Here is a 27,767-nt window from a genome sequence, read left to right as displayed (position 1 = left end):
CAAATTCTCCACCATCACTCTGCATGTTGCTTCCATCGTGTGGGATAATTGAAGCCGTCAGCTAATCATATGGGTAGAGAGGGTGGTCATCGCTGGATGAAAAATGACAATCTTGTGTTTGTCTGGTACGATGCGAAGCGCAGTGCGTAGCCGGTAACTAGAGTCTGGATGTCCTTCACAGACCCTTTATTATTTATGATGGAGTCTCTTTGAGCACTGACCAGTACTAATGCATAACCCCCTGTCCTTCTGCCTTATACCGTCCCTTTGAAACCAAAGATTGAGGAGATGAGAGCCAGGAGTGACTGGGTATATATGAGGGGGTAGAAGAATGCGAGTGTTTACGTCCGGCAATCCACAGAAGTTATAATGTGATTTTTTTTTTCTCAATGCATCCTTCCTGTCATATTTAAGATGTGAAACAAGCTGAGGGTGCCTCTCTTCTTACAGGATGGAGTTCTAGAGCTTCAAAGCTCCAGACTTTCCTTGCAACCTTCATTTTGTGCTAAGACAGGTTGTAGGATGACCTTGCATAGGGGGAGTTGGAGAGATTTGCCACGCTCGCGCTCCGATTGCTTGTGTTTATGATGATGTCTATTGATGCTGCCGAGTGACCTGGGAGAGAACGAGATGACTGCTCAGGATTAGATGAGGAAAGAGATGAGAGACACATGTGTAGATGCGGAGATGAACATGAGGGGAGGAAGTCTTAGACTGTAACATGCAATTGAGTTTTACAATATTGTTTTTTCAGGGTCTTGCTGAACATCAATACATTTATTTAGATGTTCCATTCAGATAAAAAAAAAAAAACACTGCCTTGTGTATTTTAGTAGAAGGAATTCACCAAGAAATGAAAATTATTCACCCTTCGAAACCTCTATGACTTACTTATGCAGAACACAATGTTTAACAGGATGTTCACGCTGCTCTTTTCCATACAATGAAAGTAATCATTTCCTCACCCTGATGTCGTTCCAAACCTGACTTTCTTTCTTCCATGGAAAACAAAATAATATATTTCTGTCAGGACCACTATCATCAAAGATGATTGACAATTAGCATACAGTTTAGATTGACCGAATGGTTATATTCTGGGCAAGAACTTCCGCCCATCCATGCAGCCTAGCATGGATAAAGCTGCTGATAATATTGAATGGACCATTCATTTTTAGTAGAACTATTCATTTAAACTTTTAGGCTCAAAGAAGTTTGGGGTTGGTAAGATTTTTAAAAATGTTTTCGAAGTCTCTTATTGATCACTGATGCTACAGTACATCAATACTAGGGGTGCGACAAAATATCAATAGGGCAATATATCGCCCTATATATGTCCTTCTCTGTGCGATACGAGAATCGATATGATGGCAACAAATATCGATATTTTAATTCATAAAATAAGGCGCTCTAAATAGATTTCCCTGCTCCCAGCATCTCTACTTCACGGCTCCTCAAGGTGGTGCTCAACACATGAATGAGGGAAAAGTGAGCATAAGCCTAAGAAGAATGGGATGGCGGACAGCAGTGTGATAATAGATGTCCCAGCCATGTTTAAGTCCAAAGTCTGGATAACCTTTTCACAGGCGTTTTGTTTTCATAGTTAAATAAATATTGTGATGTATCATCATTGGATTGTCTAGCAACATATTGATTATCGCAGAATTGCTGTATCGTGATATTATCTGTATCGTGAGCCATGTATCGTGTATCGTATCGTGGGATACTCAGTGATTCCCATCCCTAATAAATACAGAAAATACAGTAATGTTGTGAAGTATTATTACAATTTCATATAAAAGTTTTTTATTTGAATATATTTTAAAATGTATTTTATTTCTGTGAGGGCAAAGCTGAATTTTCAGCATCATTACTCCAGTTTTCAGTGTCACATGATCCTTCAGAAATCATTCTAATATGCTGATTAGGTGCCCAAGAAAAAAAATTACAATGTTGAAAACAGTTGTGCATATTACACATTTATTTTAGGATTTTTTGATGATTATAAACTTCAAAAGAACAGCATTTATTTGAAATAGAAATGTCTTCACTGTCACTTTTGATCAATTTAATGCATCCTTGCTGAATAAAAAAGTAGAAGAAAAAGAAAAATACTGAATAAAAGAAAAACATCTTACTGACCCTAAACTTTTGAATGGTATTGCACATACTGTACTAAAAGGTAGGTTTCATTTTACTCGTATTTGTATGTAGACGCCTGTGAAAGATGTCTGCGTTAGGGGAAGGGGTGGACGCAAGTGTGGCTGTACAGCCTTAGGGTCAGTGGGCGATGTGCTGGCCATGACATGTCGGCATCTGACGTGTTGCTAACACCATCCACAGAGCTCTTGCTGTCACCCCTACAGGCTTTTCTATGTAAACGCTATAAACACTGACAGAAATGACACGCTTGCAAGAAACAACAACTGTGAAAACTAATATTTTAACATGGAAACATAATTGGACTGTACTTAGAAGGAGAATACTAAACAAGATGAAGAAAATATGTAATTTTGTAGCTTCTGCTTTGCTAGTCTGCAAGCAAACAAGCAAACATGCTGCAGGAATACAGACTACACCCTAGAGTACAAGATGAATGAGCTTTTACTTCCAAGTACAAGAGTTTTACAGCTCTACAGCGTGAAAGAATCTACTCTGACGAGTTAAAAATAATAAAAAATATGTCCCTCATTTTCTTGTCCCGATTGTGAGCAAATAGCTATTAATATTGTTTTTCAAAAAAAGTCAGAAATCGCCACGAGAGCTGAACAGAACACGTATAGAAAAAGAGAACAGGATGCAGTCAGAGAGATGCCTCACAAAAACGGCGAAATAAGGAGAGACCTTACGCTGAAGACGGACAATGTTGGAGGTCAGAAGGCGGAATCCTATTTGCCACAAATATGCTTAAGGTAATTTAGGAAGAGCTCAGCGTCAGTGAAAAGCATGGCGACCCTGGCATTTTTCTGTCTTCGCTCTAAAAGGGTTTGATTTTCTTCAGGCAGGGTTGGCCTCACATCCTGGCTTTGCAGATGGGCCTAAAAGGATGAGGAGTCATGTGGATGGATCTTTGTCTCTTTCAACCCTGCGGTAATCGAGTTGACATTGCCTGAGGATGAGAGAGAGGAAAGGCTTCTTCAACAGATGTGGCCGTTTGTGTGTTAATGTTCAGATCACGCAAAATCAACACCCTGTCCTTTTTTTTTTCAGGCCTTCTTTCGCCTTTTTTATCCGTCCTTTCTCACAGATGGGTTCTGTGAGTTTCTATCACTCTTTTAATAACATAAATGCCCTTTCCTCTGCCCCCTGCTTAAATTCTGTTTTCTTCTTTTCTCCCTTTTCTCTACTTTTGTCTTCTCCTCGATTTATCCCCCTCTAGCGTTCTCGGCTACATTGATCATCTCCATGTTTGTATATGTTATTTTATATAAAAAATGCAGTTCTACTTACTAATTTGTCTGCTGTTGGGCATTGAAAGATTCCTCTTATTGAGCTTTTGTTGAAAGAGCACCTTGAAAGAGAATTTAGCTTTTGGTAACACTTGTATGGGGAACACATTCACTATTAATTGCGACTTTTGCCTCAATAAACTCAGAATTTACTGCTTATTAATAGTTAGTAAGGTAGTTTCTTTTAGCGTTTTTTTTAGGTATTGGGTAGAATTAAGGAATGTAGAGTAAGGTCATGCAGAATAAGGCATTAATATGTGCTTTATAAGTAATATAAACAGCCAATATCATAGTAATATGCATGCTAACAAGCAACTAGTTAATAGCAAGAATTGAACCCTAAAACAAAGTGTTACCGGAGGTTTATATTTGAGAAGCTGTGTACTTTGAAATGTCATACATATTTATGGGGTTTTAGATTAACCAAATTAGTGCTAGATATTGACACCAGATAATATTTTTATCTTGTAGAAACAGGTTAGGATTTCCCTGCATGTCCATTAGGAGGAAAAGAAAAATACGTATATATGTATCTCATTATATCTATTTTTATTATCTATGTTTTATTCATAAATAATGTATCCCACAATGTAGTGCACTTCAGTCGAATTTCCATGTGTTTTTTGTTTTTTATTATTATAAAAAATTTGTCTGATACAGATAAGCTAATATTTATTTTCATATAGTGGCAGATAACCGATAAATGCTTATATTGAAATTCTATATAAATTTGTCTAAAAATTAAACACTAAAATGCAAGGTACATTTAGGCATCACAACATTATAAAGTACAGTATGAAAAAATTCTGTTTATTGTGAGATTTGCTAAAGATTACATTTAACAATATTACATATTTTAATTATCAAATTTGAATTTGTTATTTTTAAAGATTAACTTTAAGTGAAGATTATTGTAAAAGTAATTTTATTGTAAAATAGCTGATATGAGCGTACACAATTAAATATCCAATTTCGGCTGATACAACTATATTAAGAAGTCTCTATATTTTTTACAATATATAAAAATTAGGGATGCACAATATATGTATTCTTTACTTCAATGAGCTCATTGTTTCTGCCTTAATACTTTGTTGTATACAACTGCGTGATTAGTATATGTATATTTCTGAAATACATAACTTGGACACAGTCACTTATGATAACAGATCACTCTAAATTGTAATGTAGTCGCATGCATTTTGTGTTGGGAAAAGCGCTATACAAATAAATGTGAATTGAATATATTGGTACCATTTAGGTTATAGGAAGTCTCTATAAACTATATGGTACCAATATATTGTGCATCCCTATTTTTTATACATATTATACATTAATTACACATGTTTATCATATCATTACATAATACTTTACTTTACATGCTTTAAAAAATGTGTGCAGTATATATTCAGTGTGTTCTGTGCCATATGCAGTAAGCAAGTAGGCTAGTACTCCATTTCAAACATCGCCTGTGTCTATTTCCCTGGTTTCAACTGCTGCATTAACAAAATCAATAACTCAACAATTTGAACACAATTGGTTGATTATTGACAGGATTTACGATTGTGTTAAATGTGACCTGTCAGTCATGTGGCCAAGGCTTTAAACTTTAAACTCTCTGTAGCACCAATGCAATCTATTGTTTTCCATTGGTTTTAACTTCGATTGATCCTGTGGTCAACAATACATAAGCGGTGCTTAAAAATTAAAGTGTGTTATGTGCCCTAAGCAAAATTATGAATCAAATCATATTCTCTGTGCCAATACAGTTTAATGTGTTTCAAAGAGGTCACAGCATCAGACTTAATGATTTGTATTTACAGTGGCTTCAATCTCAGTCATATTTTAGATCTGAATGGGGAAGATCAATACACCACTAAACATGTCTTTCAGTTGGATTGGTTGGATCAATAGATAATGCAGATAATATCATGTACTCCATTTTGTTATTGCGCAACACATTTATGACCTGTTTTAGTTCATCATGCATTTTAGATGGCACAAAAGCAAGTGGGACACTTACCGTGCGCTTTGTAATTCAAATTGGTTTAACCGTGTGATGGTGAATGAGATGATAAATAGACGGAAGATCACAAAGCGGACTCACGCGTGTGGGTTGTTCAAGATCAGGTTTGGGGGTCTGTCGATTCTGAATAGCCTGAAAGAGCATCTCTCACCATCACTGAAGTTATGACATAATGTATTTCCTTTGAAAGTGTTAAAGCCCCTCTTTTATGGAGGCAAAAATTGATTGATAAATGTCTGCGGGGGCGAATGCCAACCCCTAACCGAGGCCTCGACAATGACTGTTTAATTCAGCTGTGTCGATTTAGTGTTGCCATCTGCGAGCGATTTGGCACTAAACGAGATGACAACAAAAACATTGGCTTTTGTAATTTTGCAGGCGCTGTCCTTGGCGGAGGTGGGGGGTGTGGGGTGTTCACTCGTCATTGAAATGTAACATAGATGAGATCAATTAAGGCCATTGCGCTGGGCTCATTCAACCTCACTGGATATTCACCACTCAAGTGATCAGTGGAACTGAAGGCGTTTAATTCTTTTGATTGAATTAGTAAATTAATATGCTTTTATTCAGCAAGGATAAATGTAATTCTCGCTTGAGGTCACTTATTCAAAACAAAGGCGTAGCTTGATGACACCGTGTATAAGCGTGGATTCATGGGAGTGGTCGTCTTCACCTCCACAGCTGATGGAAAGGAATTCGACGGACTCAGGCAGAAATCATGTTCATGAATGAGCAAATGTATTTAAGTTTTATTAACGTTACGATGGTAGTCGGCCGTTTCTACTCTTTTCGCTGCATATGTGGGGTAACGCAGCACTGTTTTACATGGTTAAAACAATCATACTAAAGTGTGTTGAAAGTTATGTTATAACTCTGTGCGGTATGAGAGACTTGTTGCACATTACAGTAAATCTCTGATTATGCTGTTAGCCACTTGACAAAAAAACTCAGTCATGGTAAAGACATTAAGAAAACAAGCGATTCAAACAATAAGACTGTGTTGAGCTATATAACAAAGATTAGTTTTATGTTGATAAATGAACCCTAACAGTTGCTCACCTGTCTCATTAAACACATATATTAATATATTAATTCCATGGTTTCTACGAAAGTAGTGTAGGAAATTGAGAGTAATGCAGTTATGACATCATTGATGTCTTTGTGCGCACGCTTCGGATATGTAAGTCGGCGCGAGTAAGATCAGTTTGTAAAAAAGAGTTTGAAAAACACATTTCATTGCTTCAGACTCATGCCATCAAGAATTCGCTATGAATATTCACAAAGTTGGAAAGCTGCACTTTAAAACGTTACCAAATTTGTGCTGAGGGGACGTGCCATTGAGAAGCGGACAAAGGAAAGGTACTCTCAGAAAAAGTACAAAAAAAGAAACTTTTAGATGTTAAATTGCTTTTTGGAGCATTTGGATTCGCTAGACAAGGAACTAATTTTAAAATGAACTCATTTTCGTGAAAACCTTAAATTGTATACATTTTTTAATTTTTTTTTACTTGTTTTGCCTGTAGCTCGTAATTAGCCGTACTAATTCCATTCAAAAAGGGAAACTTGTATATTATATTCATTCATTACACACATACTGATGTATTTCAAATGTTTTTTTATTTTAATTTTGATGATTATAACTGACAACTAAGGTAAATCCCAAATTCAGTATCTCAGAAAATTTGAATATTGTGAAAAGGTTAAAGCTACACTGTGTAACTTTTTTAGTTTATTCTTAGCTAAAAACACTTAGTTCTTTCAAAAATATATGTGCTTATTAATGTATATTTACTTATTTCAAGTAATAAAGTATTCTCGTAAGTTTATAATATGCCATTGAAAATACATACGGGTGAGGGGTTCGAATGCCGGTCGCCATGTTGCCCCTCCATTTTGAAAGTACATTAGCCAAAGAGGGACATACCCGTAAATTCAAGCTTCGCCTTTCGCGTTTTAACACTCGATGGCACGGTGTCGAATGTGGACGAGGTCGAACTGGAAGCCATGTTAATCTTGGACTAAATCGGCCACCATAGGAGTTAAAATGAAATCAGAATTGAGAGGAACAGAAACTAATATTCACTGGATGGTCATATACCTTTTCACCGCTAGATGGGGGAAAATATCACACAGTGTAGCTTTAAAGATTGAAGACACCTGGTGCCACTCTCTAATCAGCTAATCAGTTAATTAACTCAAAACACCTGCAAAGGCCTAATTAACTCAAAACACCTGTAAAGGCCTTTAAATGGTCTCTCAGTCTAGTTCTGTAGGCTACACAATCATGGTGAAGACTGCTGACTTGACGGTTGTCCAAAAGACGACCATTGACACCTTGCACAAGGACGGCAAGACACAAAAGGACAAAAGGTCATTGCAAAAGAGGCTGGCTTTTCACAGAGTTCTGTGTCCAAGCACATTAATAGGCGAAGGGAAGGAAAATATGTGGTAGAAAAAAGTGTATAAGCAATAGGGATAACCGCACCCTGGAGAGGATTGTGAAACAGAACCCATTCAAAAATGTGGGGGAGATTCACAAAAAGTGGACTGCAGCTGGAGTCAGTGCTTCAAGAACCACTACGCACAGACGTATGCAAGACATGGGTTTCAGCTGTCGCATTCCTTGTGTCAAGCCACTCTTGAACAACAGACAGCGTCAGAAGCATCTCGCCTGGGCTAAAGACAAAAAGGACTGGACTGCTGCTGAGTGGTCTAAAGTTATGTTCTCTGATGAAAGTAAATTTTGCATTTCCTTTGGAAATCAGGGTCCCAGTGTCTGGAGGAAGAGAGGGGAGGCACACAATCCACGTTGCTTGAGGTCCAGTGTAAAGTTTCCACAGTCGGTGATGGTTTGGGGTGTCATGTCATCTGCTGGTGTTGGTCCACTGTGTTTTCTGAGGTCCAAGGTCAACGTAGCCGTATACCAGGAAGTTTTAGAGCACTTCATGCTTCCTGCTGCTGACCAACTTTATGGAGATGCAGATTTCAATTTCCAACAGGACTTGGCACCTGCAAACAGTGTCATAGCAACCAGTACTTGGTTTAAGGACAATGGTATCCCTGTTCTTAATTGGCCAGCAAACTCGCCTGACCTTAACCCCATAGAAAATCTATGGGGTATTGTGAAGAAGAAGATGCGATATGCCAGACCCAACAATGCAGAAGAGCTGAAGGCCACTATCAGAGCAACCTGGGCTCTCATAACATCTGAGCAGTGCCACAGACTGATCGATTCCATGCCACGCCGCATTGCTGCTGTAATTCAGGCAAAAGGAGCCCCAACTAAGTATTGAGTACTGTACATGCTCATACTTTTCATGTTCATACTTTTCAGTTGGCCAAGATTTCTAAAAATCCTTTCTTTGTATTGGTCTTAAGTAATATTCAAATTTTCTGAGATACTGAATTTGGGATTTTCCTTAGTTGTCTGTTATAATCATCAAAATTAAAAGAAATAAACATTTGAAATATATCAGTCTGTGTGTAATAAATGAATATAATATACAAGTTTCACTTTTTGAATGGAATTTGTGAAATAAATCAACTTTTTGATGATATTCTAATTATATGACCAGCACCTGTATATATGCAGTCTACATAACATCTCGTAAAACTATTCAGAGGTCTTTGTCTCACCCCTGTGTTGAGGAAGCTTTTATAAGAAATTAAAAAAAGTTGAACTCTGACCTCTTAGCATCTTAGCCACTTTATCAGAGCTGGCACATCCAGACTCACTAGGTGAGGTTTTCTCCCTCTTGTTGTCGGTCTAGGTCTCTGTTGTGTTTAACCTACTATAGATAGGGCTACGCTGAGGAGATTACAAATAAGACACTGTCTGACCAGCTCAGAGAAACACTGCTTGTTGGTGCCTATCACCTTATGTGTGGGAGGATGGGCGAATGTTTCAAAATAGGCTCAATTATCAATAGCTTTATAAATTAGTGAGCGAGGCTGAGTATCCATAATGGTCCTTAGCGGTTTGATAAGTGATTTCTTTGGGATGCCGAGTGCTGTAAGTCTGTCAACCTTGAGAAGCATGCATGTGTATTCTTTTGGATTCGTTGTCTGTGAGTTTATCGAAACACCCCCAGGCTTTTAAACTCAAACAATAACTAGTACTAGCAGTTTGGCTTCTAGTACATGGCATTTAGTTTGGTTGAGGTAAGGGATACTTCCCAGGAAAAATTCTCCTCAGCTAGAGTGTGTATCAGTACTTTAGACGTAAGATATCCTCAGTGCTCGAAGGGTAATCCACTTATGGCGCAGGCTGTTTTAATAAACAGGTCATAAGAACAATGGGATTGGGTAATGGGAGTGAATCGCTGTTGATAATCCCCAGACACCCCATCACTCCTCCTTCTGCTTTTTAATTTTGTTGCATGGAGGGGGAAAAAACACACCGAAACCCCCCTGAGATGAGGGGCCTGTACATTTATTCATTATTGATCCCCCCTCTTTCGCAGCCCGTTGAACTAAAATGTGTTAACTTTACTATTATTTGCAAAGGGATCAAGCGTTCCCCACTCAACCAATGAAAGACACCAGTTCAATAGGCCACGCTTTGCTGCTTTACTTATAGACGTGATATATTATTCACAACTCGCCAAGTTACACCAACAGCATCAATGCGTAACGGAAGCATTATTTATATATGATATTGTCATGTGCTCTGTCAATGCGATGCTCCTCATCAATTATGCAGCAGAGCGACTCCTTTGATTAGACGTGGAATAGGCTTTGTTTTTCATTTTTGATATTGAGCTCGTGAACATATGATAATGGGGACTGACACAAGAGATTTTCGTCTGATGTTTGTCATTTGCCAAACTTTGATACAAACACGTCTTCGCAGCATCATTAGTTCTGTCGCTCATCTAGAACATCAAATACGGGACAAAAGAGCGCTGTGATAATATGTGATCATCCCACAATTACAAAAACATTGGTAATAATGCAAAACTTTGTTTGTGTCATCTTTTTGCTTTATTAATCTTTTAATATATATTTCTGAAGGATCATGTGACACTGAAGACTGGAGTAATGATGCTGAAAATTCAGCTTTGCAATCACAGGAATAAATTACATTTTAAAATATATTAAAATAGAAAACAGTTATTTTAAATTATAATAATATTTCACAATAGTATTGTTTTTTACTGTATTTTACAGTTTTTTGATCAAATAAATGCAGCCTTGGTGAGCACAAGAGACACTGCATGAAAAAAGGTGTATCCGGACCAGGATACTCCTGTATACACTGCTGAAATTCGGAAGAATCCAGGAGTATACTGGCCGGATAGGTCAAATTCCATGGATCCGTATATGTCCGTATACATCCGAAATGGTACCAAATCGGATGTATGTTGTGGCCGTATACTCCCATGCTACAGCCATTTGTTGCCATGGCAAATAATCCCATCAAGTTTTTCCCAGGAGACATTTTCACACCTCTAAACAGCTTTGCCTTCCATCCCCTATTGGTCCTTCATCTCAAACTGGATTGGTTGTTTTTTTTAAAACCACTCCCAAAACCCAGACTGCTATTGGATGACAGGACGCATTGAAAACCCAGTCAAGTGACTTTATTGGTTACTTCTAAGGCTAAGGGTGGGCTAGGTTTTGTAGCATAGGGACTTGATTGGTTATAGGCCAGCTATGCAGATTTTGCTCATTAATATATAATATATATATATAAAAAATAATCCCCTCTCCCTCCCAAAAGAAAAATACACACAAAACAATTTGAGAAAGTCTGAAATATTTATTAAAAAGGTATAAAAAAAAAAACACATTCTTAACAGCATTACAAACGAACATTAAAACAATGGTGAAACAAAAACAAGTGAACTAAATGTATTTAAAAGGGATGAAAATGTAAAGGAACAAATGTAAAAATATAAACAGTCCAAAGAACATAAATATACGTTAAAATGAATTGGTAAAGAAACAAAAAGGGGAAAAAAAAATGAACAAAATGCATTTAAAAGACAGAGATGAAAAAAAATAAAATACACAGTGAACATAAAAAGGAAAAGAATAAATATACAAATTAAACAATATAAAATGAGAACAATAAATTTATAAGACAAAAAAAGTGTATATAAAATATATTAAAATACATATAAATATTCCAAGTAAACAATATAACCAAATAAAAAGAACAAAGAGCATTATAAACATACATTAAAATGAATGGGGGAAAAGATAAGTGAACAAAATGTTTCTAAAGGAAGGCGACGTAAGAGGAACAACAATACAAAACATGGAGATCAAAAGCAACATGGACATCTAAAAAGGAACAAACATACAAAGTATACAATATAAAACGAGACAAAGAAATCTATAAATTAAAAAGTGTATATAAAATATATGTAAATGTTCTATATATGGGAACCAATAAAAGTATAAGTATATAAACATAGGAATAAAGAAAATATAAAATGGAACAATTGAATATTAAAATTATAATTATAAAATAATTGTGACCAACTCTAACACAATGTTGTTTGAGTTTTGAAATTTTTTTCAAACTGCCGTGATGGGCTGGTGATGTGATGCGTAGCGTGGGTCAGCCTAGTCTGGTTTGTAGTAGCTAGCCTAACCATCCACACTGGCCTTCCATCAACAACAGCATCATCTTCATCTTCATCAGGTCTATAGTTGCGGTCTTCCACAGGTTCTGTGTTGGTTTGTGCAACCCTGGACCTGGTCTCCAGCAACTGCAAAACATGACAGTAAATTAACCACTACAACTCAGAGAGGAGTACAGTAACATTCTGGAGGGAAAAAGCTTAACCGGTTTCTTAACTTACCCGTCTCTTTCTCTGACGGTTCTGTGTGATGTTCTTCATAGTGTTTCTTTTCTGGGCCTTTTCAGACTGAGCCAAAGAATACTTCCTCAGCAAAGTCTCACAAAATAAAATACATCTTGCAACCTGCCAAATAAATCATGAATAATATATAGTTAATGCCAATAAAAGTAAGTAAAACAATTCAATTAAAATGTATTTGTATAGCGCTTTTCACAATACATATTCAGGGTTTTTCCTGGGTCAAAAATGGTCTTCGGTGGTGGCTGACAGACATGGTCATCCACACACACACACACACACACACGGTAAAAAAAAAATACCCTACCCACTTGATCTGCAAGCGCAATACTGACAATAAATTTGAAATAAATTCAAAGAAAGTTTGTAACTTTTGCTTATCTTATTTTGATACCTTGATGTTTGTTTTTGTTCCTCATTTTTACACTATTTACTGATAATTGTTTGTTTTGGTAATCATATCAATATTAAAAAATAGTATTAAAAAAATGAACAAATAGCCTAATTTTCTGCCATATACAATCAGCTAGCTAACAACAAATATGTTCTGGGTTCACCTCACTCCAGTCTAAACTAAATGATTGTAGGCTATTTATTTTACTACACATTGTCCACATAAATAAGCTGAAAGACTGTTGATAATTAAAAATAATTCTTACTATCCACTCTTGCTAAAGTGGGTAAGCACACTTGTGTTCTCATTTCAGGTGTTGTTCTGAGTTAATGATTAAACTAATTCGTGAGTTCAGTGTTGGACAGATCAGTTGTTCTAACCAGTCGTTAAAATGATTCAGTTCAAAGGAGTCATTAGGTGGCGAATCGGACATTAGCAGACGCGTTGTGTGTGAATCCCGTCTTTAGAACATCGCAAAAGATTTGTCAACACACAGAAAACACTTCATAACCGGATCGGATTTGTTTCCTGTTTATTTAAAGTATGCTTTGTGTCAGCTGGTCAGAGAATCAGTCAATGTTTTTTGAGCGCATTTCACACCCAGCGGTAATTAAAGGAAGACGTCTGATAGCGCCACGTGCAACATGGATTCGGTCTTCCGACCTTTTGATTTTGATTAACGTAAAATTTGAAACATTAGAAAGCTAAGAATGCTTATTTTGAAGACAGAGAGCGTGCGAGCGGGGTAGGAGCTCACTGGTCGTTCTCTCTGTCACTCGGTTAACTCAAGTGCAGCAGTCATCTATTCTACATCACTCATAAATCACAATAACTGATCAAATAAGGCTTTGGCGGGACAAAAATTTGTTTTGGCGGCCGGCAAAAAATTCTCAATGTAGGAAAAACCCTGATATTGTTTCAAAGCAACTTCACAGAAAATGCATGCGTCTACATTACAGAAAAAAACAGAGAACATTAAAATAATGACAACATATTTAAGATTACCTTTTACACATTCAGGGTCAACATCTGTAAAAGTTCTTCAGGATCATGGATCCAAAACTTCTGGATCATGAGGGGGGAAGAAACATGCACACACACAAATGAATATTAATTTGTTTGATAAAACATTAATATTAATTATCAACTTACGGACATGGACTTGCAAAACATACTCACCAGGCTCATACAAAAACTTCACAGTAGAGCCAAAATCCTGGTTTTCCTATAATTCTTCAGAGTCCAAGGATGGTGGATTCCTGTCCTCTCTGCTGAATGAGTACATGATCTCAGATTACTCATTCCAAAGCTCCTTTACATTTTATGACAAGCTTGATCTTAAAACTAGCTGACAGTAGGGATGGGCATTATGACCATATAATTATACATACATGAGAAATTTTATTTTACAATAACGATATCACAAAATATTTATTTTGATGGATATTTTATTAAAATGCTACAGAATAATACTGCTTTAAAAGTCTTCACTGTATGATATTCAATTAATTAATATCACTTAATTCTTAAAGAAGCAGAAGGTCTTCTCTATTATTTTGTTTTATTAAAATGATGACAAAGCTGCAGCCCCTTTAAGAACGGATGCACAGAATGACACGCATCCGGGTTTCCCCATGTTAACTTGAACTGTTTGACTTTACTTAAGACATAACTGACTGTTTAAATCAAGTGAATACCTCACATAATAATTGATTTCGGGATCGCATGCTGTCTGAGAGAGGCTTATTTTAACACATGCATGTCCCGTTCATTATTCTACATTCATGCATGTTTCCTTGTCAAAATGTCAAAAACTTTTAGTACAGTCAGTGCTGCGTTATATACGCTATATTCCCATTCCGCAATATAAAAAGGTAATGTTAAAGTTTACAGCAAAATCGCTAACAATAGTCAGTATCATCAGATCGCCATAACACCCAGTCCTATCTTAACAATATTACAACACAACAAAACACAGAAACAGAATATGTAAGTTAATCACGATTAGCATATGACTTTAATGCACTAACGTTATATCTTGATGAGCAGTAGAAACAATATAAAGGGATTTACGTTACCTTCTGCCGTCTGCTGTCCGCCATTGGAAACTTAGTCTGTTCGTATTCATGTTTTTTCGTTCTCAGTCGACATCCCACAATCAAAATTCGTCCAAAATAAGATTTTAACAGGTTTAAATGGTCCATGCAATGCCATTAATAGACCGACGTGAAGATTAGAAGCCGCGATCGCGTCGCGTCCCCGCGAGCCACGATCAACTCCAACGGCAACGGCAACGGGTGTATAATTCAAACTGAAGGCGCGCACTGTCATTGGCCAGATTTCTGGATGACGTTCAGATTGACCAATCACGCTCAAAAGAACACGGAAAGAAAGCATAGCCTTGCAAATAAAGAAAAAAAATGTTTTAAACCACAGTTAGAAAATGTGTATATTTAGTTTTATTTGCTGTTATATTTAATTAATTGGTCAAATGGTGTTTTGTGGTGTGGGCAGAGGCCTGGAAGTTTCAAACTGGAGAGCAGTGCAGATTTGTACTCTTTAAAAACAATTATTGTTTGATATTTAGTTTGCTATATAGTTTGTTATATTTGTATCCAGAATTGAATGTAAAACCAGTTTGAATGTAAAAATACACCTTCACTGTAAAACAGAAAATTAAAGTAAAATATCTTAATTTAAATAAGGAAAAATCTGTAAACTAATAGTGTTTTCTCTAAAACATTTAATGTAAATTTCTGTGAAGTTTTTTAACTTTATTTGACTTAAGATATTTGACTTTAATTTTACGGTTTTTGTTTTGCAGCTGTAGCTGCTGTTTTTTTAGGTTTTTATTTTTACAGTGTAAATATAAAACTAATAAGATTTACTTTAAAATGACAAAGAATAATGTTAAATTGTTAGTATGGACATAAACATAAACCTTTAATATAATAAGCTAAATATTGTATTACAGTTGTTAATTTACAGATATTGTTTGTAATTTTGCATGAATTTGTTATTTATGAAAACAGAAAAATAATACAGTGATGTTCCTGTATAAAAAAATGAGAATTACTGTAATTTGTCATTAATGATATAATCCTTAAAATAACAGTCAAGTTGTTTATTTAGATATTGTTTGTAATTTTACATCGTTTTAAACATAATTCAAAATTACAAGAAAATACTGTAAAAGTTTTTTTCTGTAAAATTAGGATTATTTTTATTGGTTGCCTTATTTTTATTGGTAACCTTATTGGTTGCACCTACATCTATTGTGAGTGGTGGATTTCAAACCTAAAAACGCCCCTCTTTTGCAGCGTGTTAAAGTTAAGAATCTTGGAGTGACACTTTTTGTGAACAGTTGCAGAGCTGAAAGATCTGCTTGTGTTTCTGTGTTTCTTGAGCAAGTGAATCCCTGCTCTTTTTTATTCCATATTTTTATTTTGAGCATATCAGTTTTTGGTGTTTTTAAAACAAACTTTTTCATTTTCCACATTTCATCTCCTTTTTATTTAATTCTATTATTGCCTACAATTTGTAAAACTTTGCAAAAATTGTTTGGGGATAGTCTAAAATGTTTGGTTAATTATCCTTTGTTAATTCCATTACATTTCTTTGTTTATTTCATTACTTATTCAGATTTTTTTGTGAACGTATATGTTCAGACAGGGTTTTTATTTTGTACTGTTTTTATAAAAAATATTTGATTAAGAGACTCTTTTCATGCAGTGGTTTTAAGGCCCTGACACACCATTCTGATGGTTTGGCCCAGACCCAGGCAACGTGAACCAACCCCACAGTCGGCTTTAGTCATTGCTAGTTCAGTTTAGTGTTTCAGGGCCTTAAGAATTCTTTTTTCTGTGCAAAAAGCTTGTTTGCTGTAGCCTACAGTAGACCAGAGATAATTCTCAATCCTGAAGTCCTCCCCTGCCCCCCCTCTCTCTGAGAACAGCCAGCACTAGTGTCAGTCATTAACATATGAAAGGTCTTCTTCACACCTAACAGTCTTCAGTCCTAGCACACCCAGCAGTGTTTCAGCTGTATATGTCCGTGAAATTTCACGGATTCCTGTATACGTCCGCATACGTGAGGTTTCCGGGTTTTTCTGGAAATATACTGTTCCGTGTTACTCTGATCCGCTTTTTCCCACATACATCCGGTAAACATCAAATTACACAGGAGTATACCATGCCCGGATAGTGCCGGATTTCAGTGTTTTCATGCAGTGAGACCTCTTTCAAAAACAAACAAACAACATCTTAAAGACACCACATTTTTAAACAGTAGTGTATGTATAAGGGTCATGACAAATAAGCTTCAAAAAAAGTTTTTCTTTCAGGATCTTTTCAAAACCGATGTAATGCATATTTTTGACTCATGAACAATGTGTTTAAAAAAAGTTTCAGTTGCTAAATAACAGTTGAAAGTGTATAAATACATTTTTTGACTGTTTTTATGTCAGGCGGTACAACCAAACAAGTATAAACTATATACCAGGGTTCCTCAAACTTGGTCCTGGAGGGCCGCTGTCCTGCAGAGTTTAGCTCCAACCCTGATCAAACTCAGCTACCTGTGATTTTCTAGTAATCCTGAAGCCCAGGATTGTTTGATCAGGGTTGGAGTTATGCTGCCTTGACGTGCTAGCGTAAATTTCTTATTTCCCTCTTCAGAAATCGTGATTACGAGCTTGTTGCATTCAAGTGCTCTGTTGTCGGAATGAACAGGAATCATGAAGGACACCAGGTTTATTCTTGTCTATTTATTGGTAAAATCTTATTAAAACCAAAATAATGTAGTGTCACATGCACTGACAAACATTTATGATGCCATATTCTGTAATTTCGAATTTTCGATCCAATGCAGGCTATTTTCGCTGTGTATAAAACATACAATACGCTTCAAATGATTTATGATGCCATATTCTGTAATTTCGAATTTTCGATCCAATGCAGGCTATTTTCGCTGTGTATAAAACATACAATACGCTTCAAATGATTACTCCTATATGTAAATATGCACTACATTAATGACAAGACAAGACGATCTAGCTGTTTTGGGGGAAAAAAACCTAATAAATCATGCCTTTCTCAGCAGTAGTTCTCCCCGTCACCATGTTTAAAGTTTATGGCACGCCCACCTCAGGAATTCGGGTATCAAAATTATTTCCGAACTTCCCAGTGGTAAACATGACATCAGAGGGCGTTCATGTGCAATTTTTACATTGGAAACTCGTATTTATGATAATTCCGTTAAATAGCACGTGAAGGCAGCATAAACTCTGCAGGACTGTGGCCCTCCAGAACTTTTTTGAGGAAGAGTTTGAAGAACCCTGTTATATACTGTAGTTGTACCAACTGACAAGGAAAGTGTACCAACCTACCCATACTTGAAATTAGCAGTTTTTACCAGTATTTGAGTGAGACCTACGAACCTTTTCTCTCTGTCACAAGGATCAGTTGGGGTCCTCTGGATGATGCATTATCATGTTTATAAGAAATATAATAAAATATTATAATAAAGAGCCAAGTTTGTAGTTGTGTCAGCCTGACATTTGAGAATTTACAAATTGCTGGACAAAAATGTTTTTAATTATTTTAACAGCTTTAAAACTACTGATATTTATAAAATTTAAAAGATAACAAAACCTAAATTGATGAATTGAATGATGAGATAATTTTTTTATTAAGACACCATTTTTAATTGTTTTCTTAGTCTGTTCATTTGTTCAGACAGTTGCACCACCTGACATTTTGGGGGTTTAATATTACAAAACATAAAATAATACATATAATTTAAATGTACTAAAATGTATACAAATTAAATAGGTTTTATAGAATAAAGTGATTTATGTCATGATTTTATCAAATTATTTTAAAATAAAATAATGCACTTGCACGTCATGTCATTGACCCATAAATTAGTGTGAATACATTGCATTAAATTAAATATTAACAATAGAGACATTATTAAACTGGTGCATCACAGAAAATTCATTAAATAACATATATTTGTTTTGCATTATTTAATTATTTTTTGGTTAATTAATCATTTTAATTTTAAACATTAATTTAAGCAAGATAACATTAAACTCGTATCTCAGTCTCTTGTGCTTGATTGATTGATGGATGGATGGATGGATGGAATGATTGATTTGATTTATTATATTATGCTTGGAAATTGTGTGATAGTACTCAATGAAACACAATCCAACACAATAACACTGTTAAACAGTCCAAACTACATTATTACATTTTTGAGTCATGACACATTTATTATTGACTTTACTTTACTTTACTTTACTTTGCTCAATTTTCCACGCAGGCAAGATTTATTTATTTATTTGCAGGTATTCAGAGGAAACCAAAACTAACTAATCGTAAGCTTGTGGTGTATAAAAACACACTTCAGAATGTCTGACCACTAACCAAACAACAGTGGGTTTAAGTGTTCCTCAGGTCATCAGCAGATGTTCTTCATAAGTGTGCTGGGTAGCTTGATTACAAACTCTTTTATTAGATTTGATCAGTGTGTGTGTGTGTGTGTGTGTGTGGGTGTGTGTGTGGGTGTGTGTGTGTGTGTGTGTGTGTGTGTGTAAGATTAGGGCCAGGGAGACAGGTCTTTACCCTCCAGTGATCTCTGGAATAATGAGGATATGTTACCATGGTGATTCTCAGAGAAGCCTCTGTAAGTGAAGAACCATTTAAAATCAGTTGCTTTGTTTTCCTTTGTCCGTCACTCCCTTCCTGTTCCTAGTTATTAAATGTACAAGAACCGCATGGAAGTGTAGGAACAGACTCCGTACCTGTTAGAAATATAGTAGGCACAAGTTACAACAAGCTAGTTTTGTCAGTATTAGTTTTTTAATCTACTCAGTGTTTCGTGGTACAGCTTTTGAAAGAAGGAAAGAAAGGAAAAAAGAGTACTATATATAAGTAGAAAAAGCAATAGGTTGGCTTTGAGTAGAATCAAGCCATGACCTTGAACCAAAGGCAGTCCACCACAAAAAACACTGGTTAAATAGACTTTTGATGACATGGCATGATCTCCATAAGTTAATTATGCATGATAAAATATTTGAATGATGCTTTATTCAAGTCAATGCAATAAAATTTGAACTCTGATACCAGCCTCATGTCGACTCTTTAACATTTCTGAAAGAGGATCAACCAGCCAGGTTTCATGAGCTAATGTAAATAAATAAATAAATAATAATAATAATAAAAAGATTAAATATTGTGTCTTCAAAAAAGGTAGTCTGATATAGGAGTTTTTGAGTAATAAGTCTGATATAAGTCTTTGAGTAAAGCAAATTATGCTTTATGCTTAAGCAAATTATGCTGTTTATATAGGCCTTGGATACACACAATTGAAAAAATGTATCAATTATAATACTTTTTCATTTAGCTATTCAATTTCTAATAATACTAAAACTTTAAAATTAATAGCTTAACCAATTACTTGTTTCAAAGGCCATTATTGAAATCTATTTTAGTGTATACTTTGGAATTGATTTCTATGTCAGAATTTCCATATGCAGATTTTATGCACAAATGCATGCATATACATGGTTAGTGAATGGGTCCCAATGTTCCAGGTTCACGTTAAGCATATGGACAGAATCTGTAACATTCTGTCAGTTACCGCAGAAAATACACCACCGTTCCAAAGTTAGTAGTCTGTATGAATTTTTTTTTTTTGGTAACACTCTACAATAAGGTTTCATTAATTAACATTAGTTAATGTATTAACTAACATGAACTAACCATGAGTAATACTTACTGTATTTGTCTGACCTGTAAGGTTGCCAGAATAATATTCATACACATATGTTAATTGGCTGAAACCGATTGAGCCTGGTTTCTTCCAAGGTTTATTTTTCTCCATTATGCCACCTGATGGAGTTTTGGTTCCTCGCCTTTGGCTTGGCTTGCTCAGTTGGGGATGCAACATTTTTAACTAAATATCCAAATAAATTGAATTACTAAACTAAATTAAATACATCAACTAAATTACTGATCTGCCCACATTGTCACTATATGATAATTAAAATGAGCTATATGACATCACCGTTTTCTCCAGAGCTGCTGTACAGCCGAATCAAATACTGTTGCATTATTTTCCTGTTTAACACTGTGAAGCTGCTTTGAAACAATCTGCATTGTAAAAAGCGCTATATGAATAAAATTGACTTGACTTGACTAAATCTTTGTTAATGTTTCTGAAAATACAGCTGTTCATGGTTTGTTCATGTTAGTTCACAGTGCATCAACTAATGTTAACAAGATTTTAATAAAGTATTAGTAAATGTTGAAATCAACATTAATAAAGATAATGAAATGCTTTATACGTGCAGTTCATTATTAGTTCATGTTAACTAATGTAGTTAACTGTTAACTAATGTACCTTATTGTAAAGTGTTACCATTTTTTAAGAGAAAGTCTCTTATGCAGACCAAGACTGCATTTATTTGTTCAACAATACAGTAAAAACTGTAATATTGTGCAATATTATTACACTTTTAAAAACTATTAATGACTCATAAAATTGAATTGATTGAATTGAGTTCTCAAACTCAACTCACTGACTCAATAGAGATCCAAAGTATTGATAAAAACTAGTAAATTGTATCTCAAATATATTACAATAACACCGCAGGTGTGTAATATCTGTGTTGTAGCGCAGTATCTCATTTCAGCGCTGTGTATGTGTGTATGTTGACAGATCAGCACATAACTCAAGCATGTAAATTGATGTTTGGTTTGAGTCGCTGAATTAAGGATACACTGTGAATTGTATGTAGCAGTGCTGATGTGTGTTTAGCAGAGAATGCATGGTGTGCAGGCTCTTTTATTGGTAAAACGCTTTACAGCAGCAGTTACGGAGCACCCTACTGAGGGCTCACTGCCGTCACAGCATGATACTGTCTCTGAGTGTTTGTATATGTGGTTATGGGAGGGGAAAGTAGAGGAATTTATTGAAAAGGATTTTATTCTTTAAGAATTGACAAATAAGTCTATCTTCTCTCTCTGTCTCTCTCTCTCAGGTGGTAGAGGTGGTTCAGTTCAGTCTGATGCCAGCAGCAGTCCCACAGAACATGGTCATATGGGTCAATCTCACCCCACATACCCAGTAGGACCACAGGTGAGAACACACACCTTTTACCCAACACACCATTTCATTGACGTCAATATAAAATGACATTTGCAACCCATTTTACATCTAAAATGTGACATTTCTGAGTGAAAAAGAAGTACAGGGCTTGATTTTATCCATTTCCAACTGACTGGATCATGAAAATGTAGTGTAGTTACAAGCTGCTTTTTACAAGAAATAGCTTCAGTAGCGTGACAGAATCTGCCATTAGTGGTCGACCGATATCTATAACTAGGCTGAAATATCGGCTGATATTGGCATTGGCTGATAACTTGGGAAGTGTTTATTTTGACAGTTCTGAGAATAATGATAGAATGGCAAATGCTACAATATATCAACATTCAGCAAATAGCATTTATATAATTTAAACAAGTCTTTGAATATCTAATAATTATGTAATCCATTAACTTCACAAACTTGAGCAAATCCAGCTGTTAGATCATCTGAATTGTGCATTTTTAGCCAACATTAAAAACGTGTTCTCTTTGCACAGTATTAAGATTTACTTTTTTGGTCTTAAAGGGATAATTCGCTCAAACATGAAAGTTATTTCATAATTTACCCAATCTCATGTTTTTCCAAGTCTATATACTGTAACTTTTTTTTCTGAGGAACACAAAAGGAGAAATTTTAAATAGTGTATGTATTTTATATTCTATGCAGTTACAATAAATGGTGGCCAAAGTTTTCAACTTTTAAAAAGCATCCTAAAAATATTATAAAAGTCCATATGACCGATGCACTATAAGAAATATATGTTGTTATTCACTGATAATCTTTCTCTCTATTGAGTCAGTGAGTTGAATTTAAGAACTCAATTCAATCAATGAAATTTTATGAGTCAGAATCAAACAATTGATTAAAAATAGTGTTTTGTTCACAAATCAGACACACTTTGACATGTTCATCAGAAAAGTAATAATGAATATTTTATTTTAACGATCTGAGTGCATGGTCTGAAGTGCATGGTGCAGGTGCACTTAGGACGTGTCCAAATCCACTTTTGCTAGTTTAACAACGGAAAAAATGGTCGGCGCGCCAGGCGCATGGTTCAAAGGGTTGTACCTAGTCTCTTAATGAGTCATGGGTGTGTTTTGGGCATAACGTGCAATAAACCAATCAGAGTCTCATCTCCAATTCCCTTTAAGACAGTTGCGATTGCACCATGGCGGATTTGCTATTTAGATGGCGGAATTTGTGAGCGGAAAGACTGAATGATTCTACAGAGAGAAATCCTTTTATTTTTAAATGTCTGTGTGCTGCTGCGCTACTATGTGTATGTAATAAGCAGAGTGTATGTGCGTTGTGCACCCGCCTATAGGCGCATATTACTCCTGCGCCCTTTAAATAACACAAAAATACTGCGCTATTGACTTTAGACCAGGTTTTTGTTGGTCAATGGTGCAGTCGTTTTCAGTTAGTAATAGCTAAATAGCAACACACCAACAATGTGCCTGAACACACCTCGTTTTCAGACCAGCTCGCCCATGGGTGAACAGATGGGCGCGAGTGCATTTGCTATTTAAACAACGTGGTGCGGAACGCGAAAATGAAACTAGCAAAAACACATTGCGCCGGGTGTATGATAGGGGCCCTACATTTTTAGTCTGATTCTCACACATATCTATCAAATGGCTTCTGAAAACCTATAGATGGTGCACAAGTCATATAGCCACTTTTATGACAACTTTTGGTGAACTATCCTTTTAAGGAAATAATAAAAGATACATTTTGATGACTTTATGATGACTTCAGGGAGCATACCATCCAACCCAACACCTAACCAATGTCCCAATAAAACAAATAGGCATTCACATACTCACAGAAAATCAACCGTGGTCTTTTTAGGATGAGTAGAACAAACAAGCTCTTTCAAAAGATGGAGAATGATCATTGTCTGTTGCCATATCCAGCTCAACACACCGCAGCGATGTCCAGGCCCTTGTCTTCTCGTTCCCCTGAGCTCTGCCTTAATAGATGAACCCTGTCAGGACAGTCCCACAGAAACAAACACTTTTCAGCCACACTGCTCTCTCTCTGTGCCATGGCCAATTCCCTTGTTTCTGGATCAATATGTTTTGATGGATTCTCACTCTAGAGACGGATATTGTGTGCACTGCCATTACGGAACTGGATCAGTAAGAGGGCAGTTAGCCCTACATGGGTCCGACTCTTTCCTGTGCCTCTGGCTTCATTCGCACTGCTATCAGTCTGATTACGAGTAATCTTTCAGCGTTTCCTCCGCTGAGCCGTTCCCTCCGTTCTTCTTATTAGAAAGAGGGATGAGATGGGGGGATTTTGGGAAAAGAAAAGGGTAATTTAATCCCAAAAGCCAGATCAAAAAGGTATGGCGTGTTGCTTATGGCTCAAAGGTTCTTGGAAACTCATACATTCAGTACTGATTCTACTAAATTTAATTAACATAAGCTAATCAGCTAAACAGTCACAAGCACACACACACACACACATACATCATGACATTATCCTTGGATAACTTTTGATTTACTATACGTTCGTGTTGTTTACATTATATGCACTTACATGCCGATTGCCAACAAAACACAGACATTTGACGCAGTTTCACTCACCGCCTGTGGTTTCGACTCATGACTGGAAACAAACAAACACACTTGCAGAATTCTGTTGCTGCTCTGGAAATACAAACTGTATCCACTGTTTCTTTAATGCAGGGTTATTTGGGAAGCTGAACAAGGTTATCTTTCCCTCACAACCAGAAACACACTTCTTTAGTGAAATTGTTGATTTTGTGGTCTAAAAATAAAATGACAGCGCTGCCGGTGACTTCTGTAACCCGAACGAAGCTCATTGATAGATGTGCTCTTGCTCTAGTTCTGTATGATGTGGCATGCGCTCATCCGGGAGAAGTGGCCATACAAGGAATTCCACCCTTTATGATGTCATACAGGGCCATACTCGGAAAAAAACTTTCCGAAACGTATTCGAATCCTGAAGGAGTGTAGCATGAGATTCCAAATCTTTAACAAAAGCTACCATGGTATTTTCATGTTTTTTAATATACATTTTACTATGGTAATGCCATAGTAAAAACAATTATATATATAAATTATAGTACCATAAATACTATTGTATTTTAATCATTCAATACTATATTATGTATCAAAGTGCCATGGCATTACAATCTGACACATCACTAGTACTTACTTAATACTTACTTTTTTTTGTAAAAGTTAACTTTTTCTCCATATTTGTCAGCAAAATCTATATATAATAAGTACGTTTATGTTTAAGACAAAAAAAATATATAATACTGAGCTTATATAAAATACAAAATTCACATGTACAATGAAATCTTCAATACAATTTTGAAATGTTATCTCAAATATGCCACAATATGCCACAAAAAAGTGTTTTTAGTATATGTAAATGGAAATTTAGGAGCAGCGATGTGGTAGCGTGACTTAAACATCCCAAGGGTATTTTGAGTGAGGAGTTGTTCAGCCATTTTAAAGTGTGTTTTGATCCTGGGGGATCCCATTTCACAGACATGCTGGGGTTCAGATCAGTTTGTCAGCTGCCTTGTCGCTTAGAGAGAGGGCTGATGGGAAAACGGTGTGAGCCATTAGTGAATCTAACATGAAAAAAGAAAGAGAGAAGATCTGGTTTTCATGCTGAGTCAAGGACTATATGGCCCTCCCATGGTTCCTGACACATGCGTTCTGCTGGACACAACACAATAGTTTGTATTCCTTGGCAAAAACCCATTCAAATTATAACAACTAAAATTGTATTTTATCGCAGTTAGATTCCTTGAATACAGGTGTTTTTGTGGATGCATGAAGTCAGTTGTCATCATGTTCACACAGGTGTCCTATAAAGTAACCACAGGTGTAGTTCATCTCATTATCTATGAACATGTTCCACTAATATTTGATGACCAGAAAGTCTTCTTTTTTTTAAAAAAGTATCTTATTTTACTCTGATAAATCTTACTTGTTTTAAATAAATAGTAGCTTAAAGAATATATTAATCTGTTAATTTCCAACATACTTGGGTGCAATTGCTAGCTTTTTCCATTTTCTCACTAAATGTGTATTTTTATATTCACGTCATGACCTGCTCAAAATTAGGGAAATTATATAAAATTCCACAATTTATTTAAATTTTCTGGCACAAAATATAAACACAATTACTTTTATTACTGATTACCGAAAAAAACTAAAACAAAAATCACCAGATACTTTGTGATTTTATAGCAGATTAAACATGATTTGTGATGAATATAAAAATAATGACTGGTAAAGTTGTTTTGTATCAGGTACCAAGTCTCAAAAATGTGTGGTATGTAAATATACAGAAAACAAAATCATTCATACCAAAAGAACCAATGAATTAACACATCTTCATATTATATAAAGAGCTTTTAATACTCTGGTTAACCATCTTTATACCAAAGGGACTCAGTGTTCTATAAAGTTTGTCTTAAGCTCTAAGCTATCCATCTGGTTTTAGTCATCTTCAGACTGATGGAGGCTGTTGAGCTCTGTTGTTTAGGTCAAGTGCCCTTTTAATAATTTCCTCTGTACTATGAGTTGGGTTCAGAATGGACCGTTAAGAGTTAGTTGATTTGTACGAACATGCCAAGCCCAGTGCTATAGACAAATTTCATCCTTTTAAATAATTCAAACAAAGCCATACTAAAATGGCTGCATTTTTAAGTTCAATTAACTACATTCCTGAAATATAAAAACATGTAAAATGTGGGTCATGGAGGTTCTTAATCTAACCCTTTATTTATAGATTGAAGAACAATCTACCTGTGCCATAGATATTTTATGATCCTATTTTTTCTTAAACATTGATACCTTGGTTTAAATCCTGATCCCAGTATACACACTGCTGTTAAAAAGTTGTTATTTTTTAAATGAAAAACAACTTTTTTTTAACATTGATAATAATGAGAAATGTTTCTCAAGCACCAAATCAACATATTAGAATGAAGGCTGCTAAAAATGCACCTTTGCCACAGGAATAAATTAAGTTTTCAGTTTCAGTTACACTTAAGTTTAGGGTACAATTCTCACTGTTAACTATTAACTACAACTTTTGCCTCCATAAACTCCTAATTAATGCTTATTAATAGTTAGTAAAGTAGTTGTTAAGTTTAGGTATTGGGTAGGATTAAGGGATGTAGAATATGGTCTTGCAGAATAAGGCATTAATATGTGCTTTATAACTCTTTTATATAATAAAGGTTATTTATTGGCATCATTATGCAAAGAAGCTTTGATATCCATGGAACCTTTCCATTGCACAAAAGGCTCTTTATATCAGAAAAAGGTTCTTTAGATTTTTCAAACTTTCTTCAAACTAAGAAAATATGGTTCTTTTAAGAACTAATCACTGAAACTTAAGATTATACTAATACACAGCCAATATCATAGTAATATGCATGCACTGTAAAAAATGTATAATCTTCCCAACTCAAAATTTTCTAGTGACTGGTCACATCTAAATTTTTCAATTGGCCAAATTGAATTTCTGTGAATTGAATTTTATCAATTGTGGCAACAGCCTGTTAACATGGGCTCAATTAGAAATAATATGTTGAGCCAATGGAAAAATGTAATTTACCAACACTGTAAAAAATGTCAGGCCTCTCCAATTTAAAATTTTCTAGTGACCGATCACATCTAAATTTTTCAATTTGGCCAACTAAAAAATTTTGATGTGATCGCTCACTAGAAAATTTTGAATTGGAGAAATGTTTTACAGTGAAACTGTGAGGTTGGTCCAATTAAATATTTTAAATTGTAGTAACAATTGTTTATTTCTCACTGTCCCAAAAGACAAAAATGACTTAAAAAATACAGAACACAGACAACAGGGTTGACATTTATCACATTACTTTATTAACAAGTAAATTCCAACACAGGATA

The 27,767-nt window shown here is 35.5% G+C and overlaps 1 protein-coding gene across 1 annotated transcript in view; it reads left to right on the top strand.

Annotated features, from left to right (window-relative positions):
* pou6f2 (POU class 6 homeobox 2) overlaps positions 1-27,767 on the top strand; it is a 125,173-nt gene that overhangs the window by 10,631 nt on the left and 86,775 nt on the right. Inside the window, exon 3 of the mRNA XM_079805553.1 lies at positions 21,740-21,837. Within this exon, the coding sequence (XP_079661679.1) occupies positions 21,740-21,837 (98 nt within the window). The remainder of the gene's footprint in view (positions 1-21,739; positions 21,838-27,767) is intronic.

This window comes from Gobio gobio, assembly GCF_949357685.1.
Source record: "Gobio gobio genome assembly, chromosome: 23".
In the NCBI taxonomy this organism is placed as follows: Eukaryota; Metazoa; Chordata; class Actinopteri; order Cypriniformes; family Gobionidae; genus Gobio; species Gobio gobio.
The sequence above is the reverse complement of the archived record's forward strand: the minus strand, read 5'-3'. Positions and strand labels throughout refer to the sequence as shown.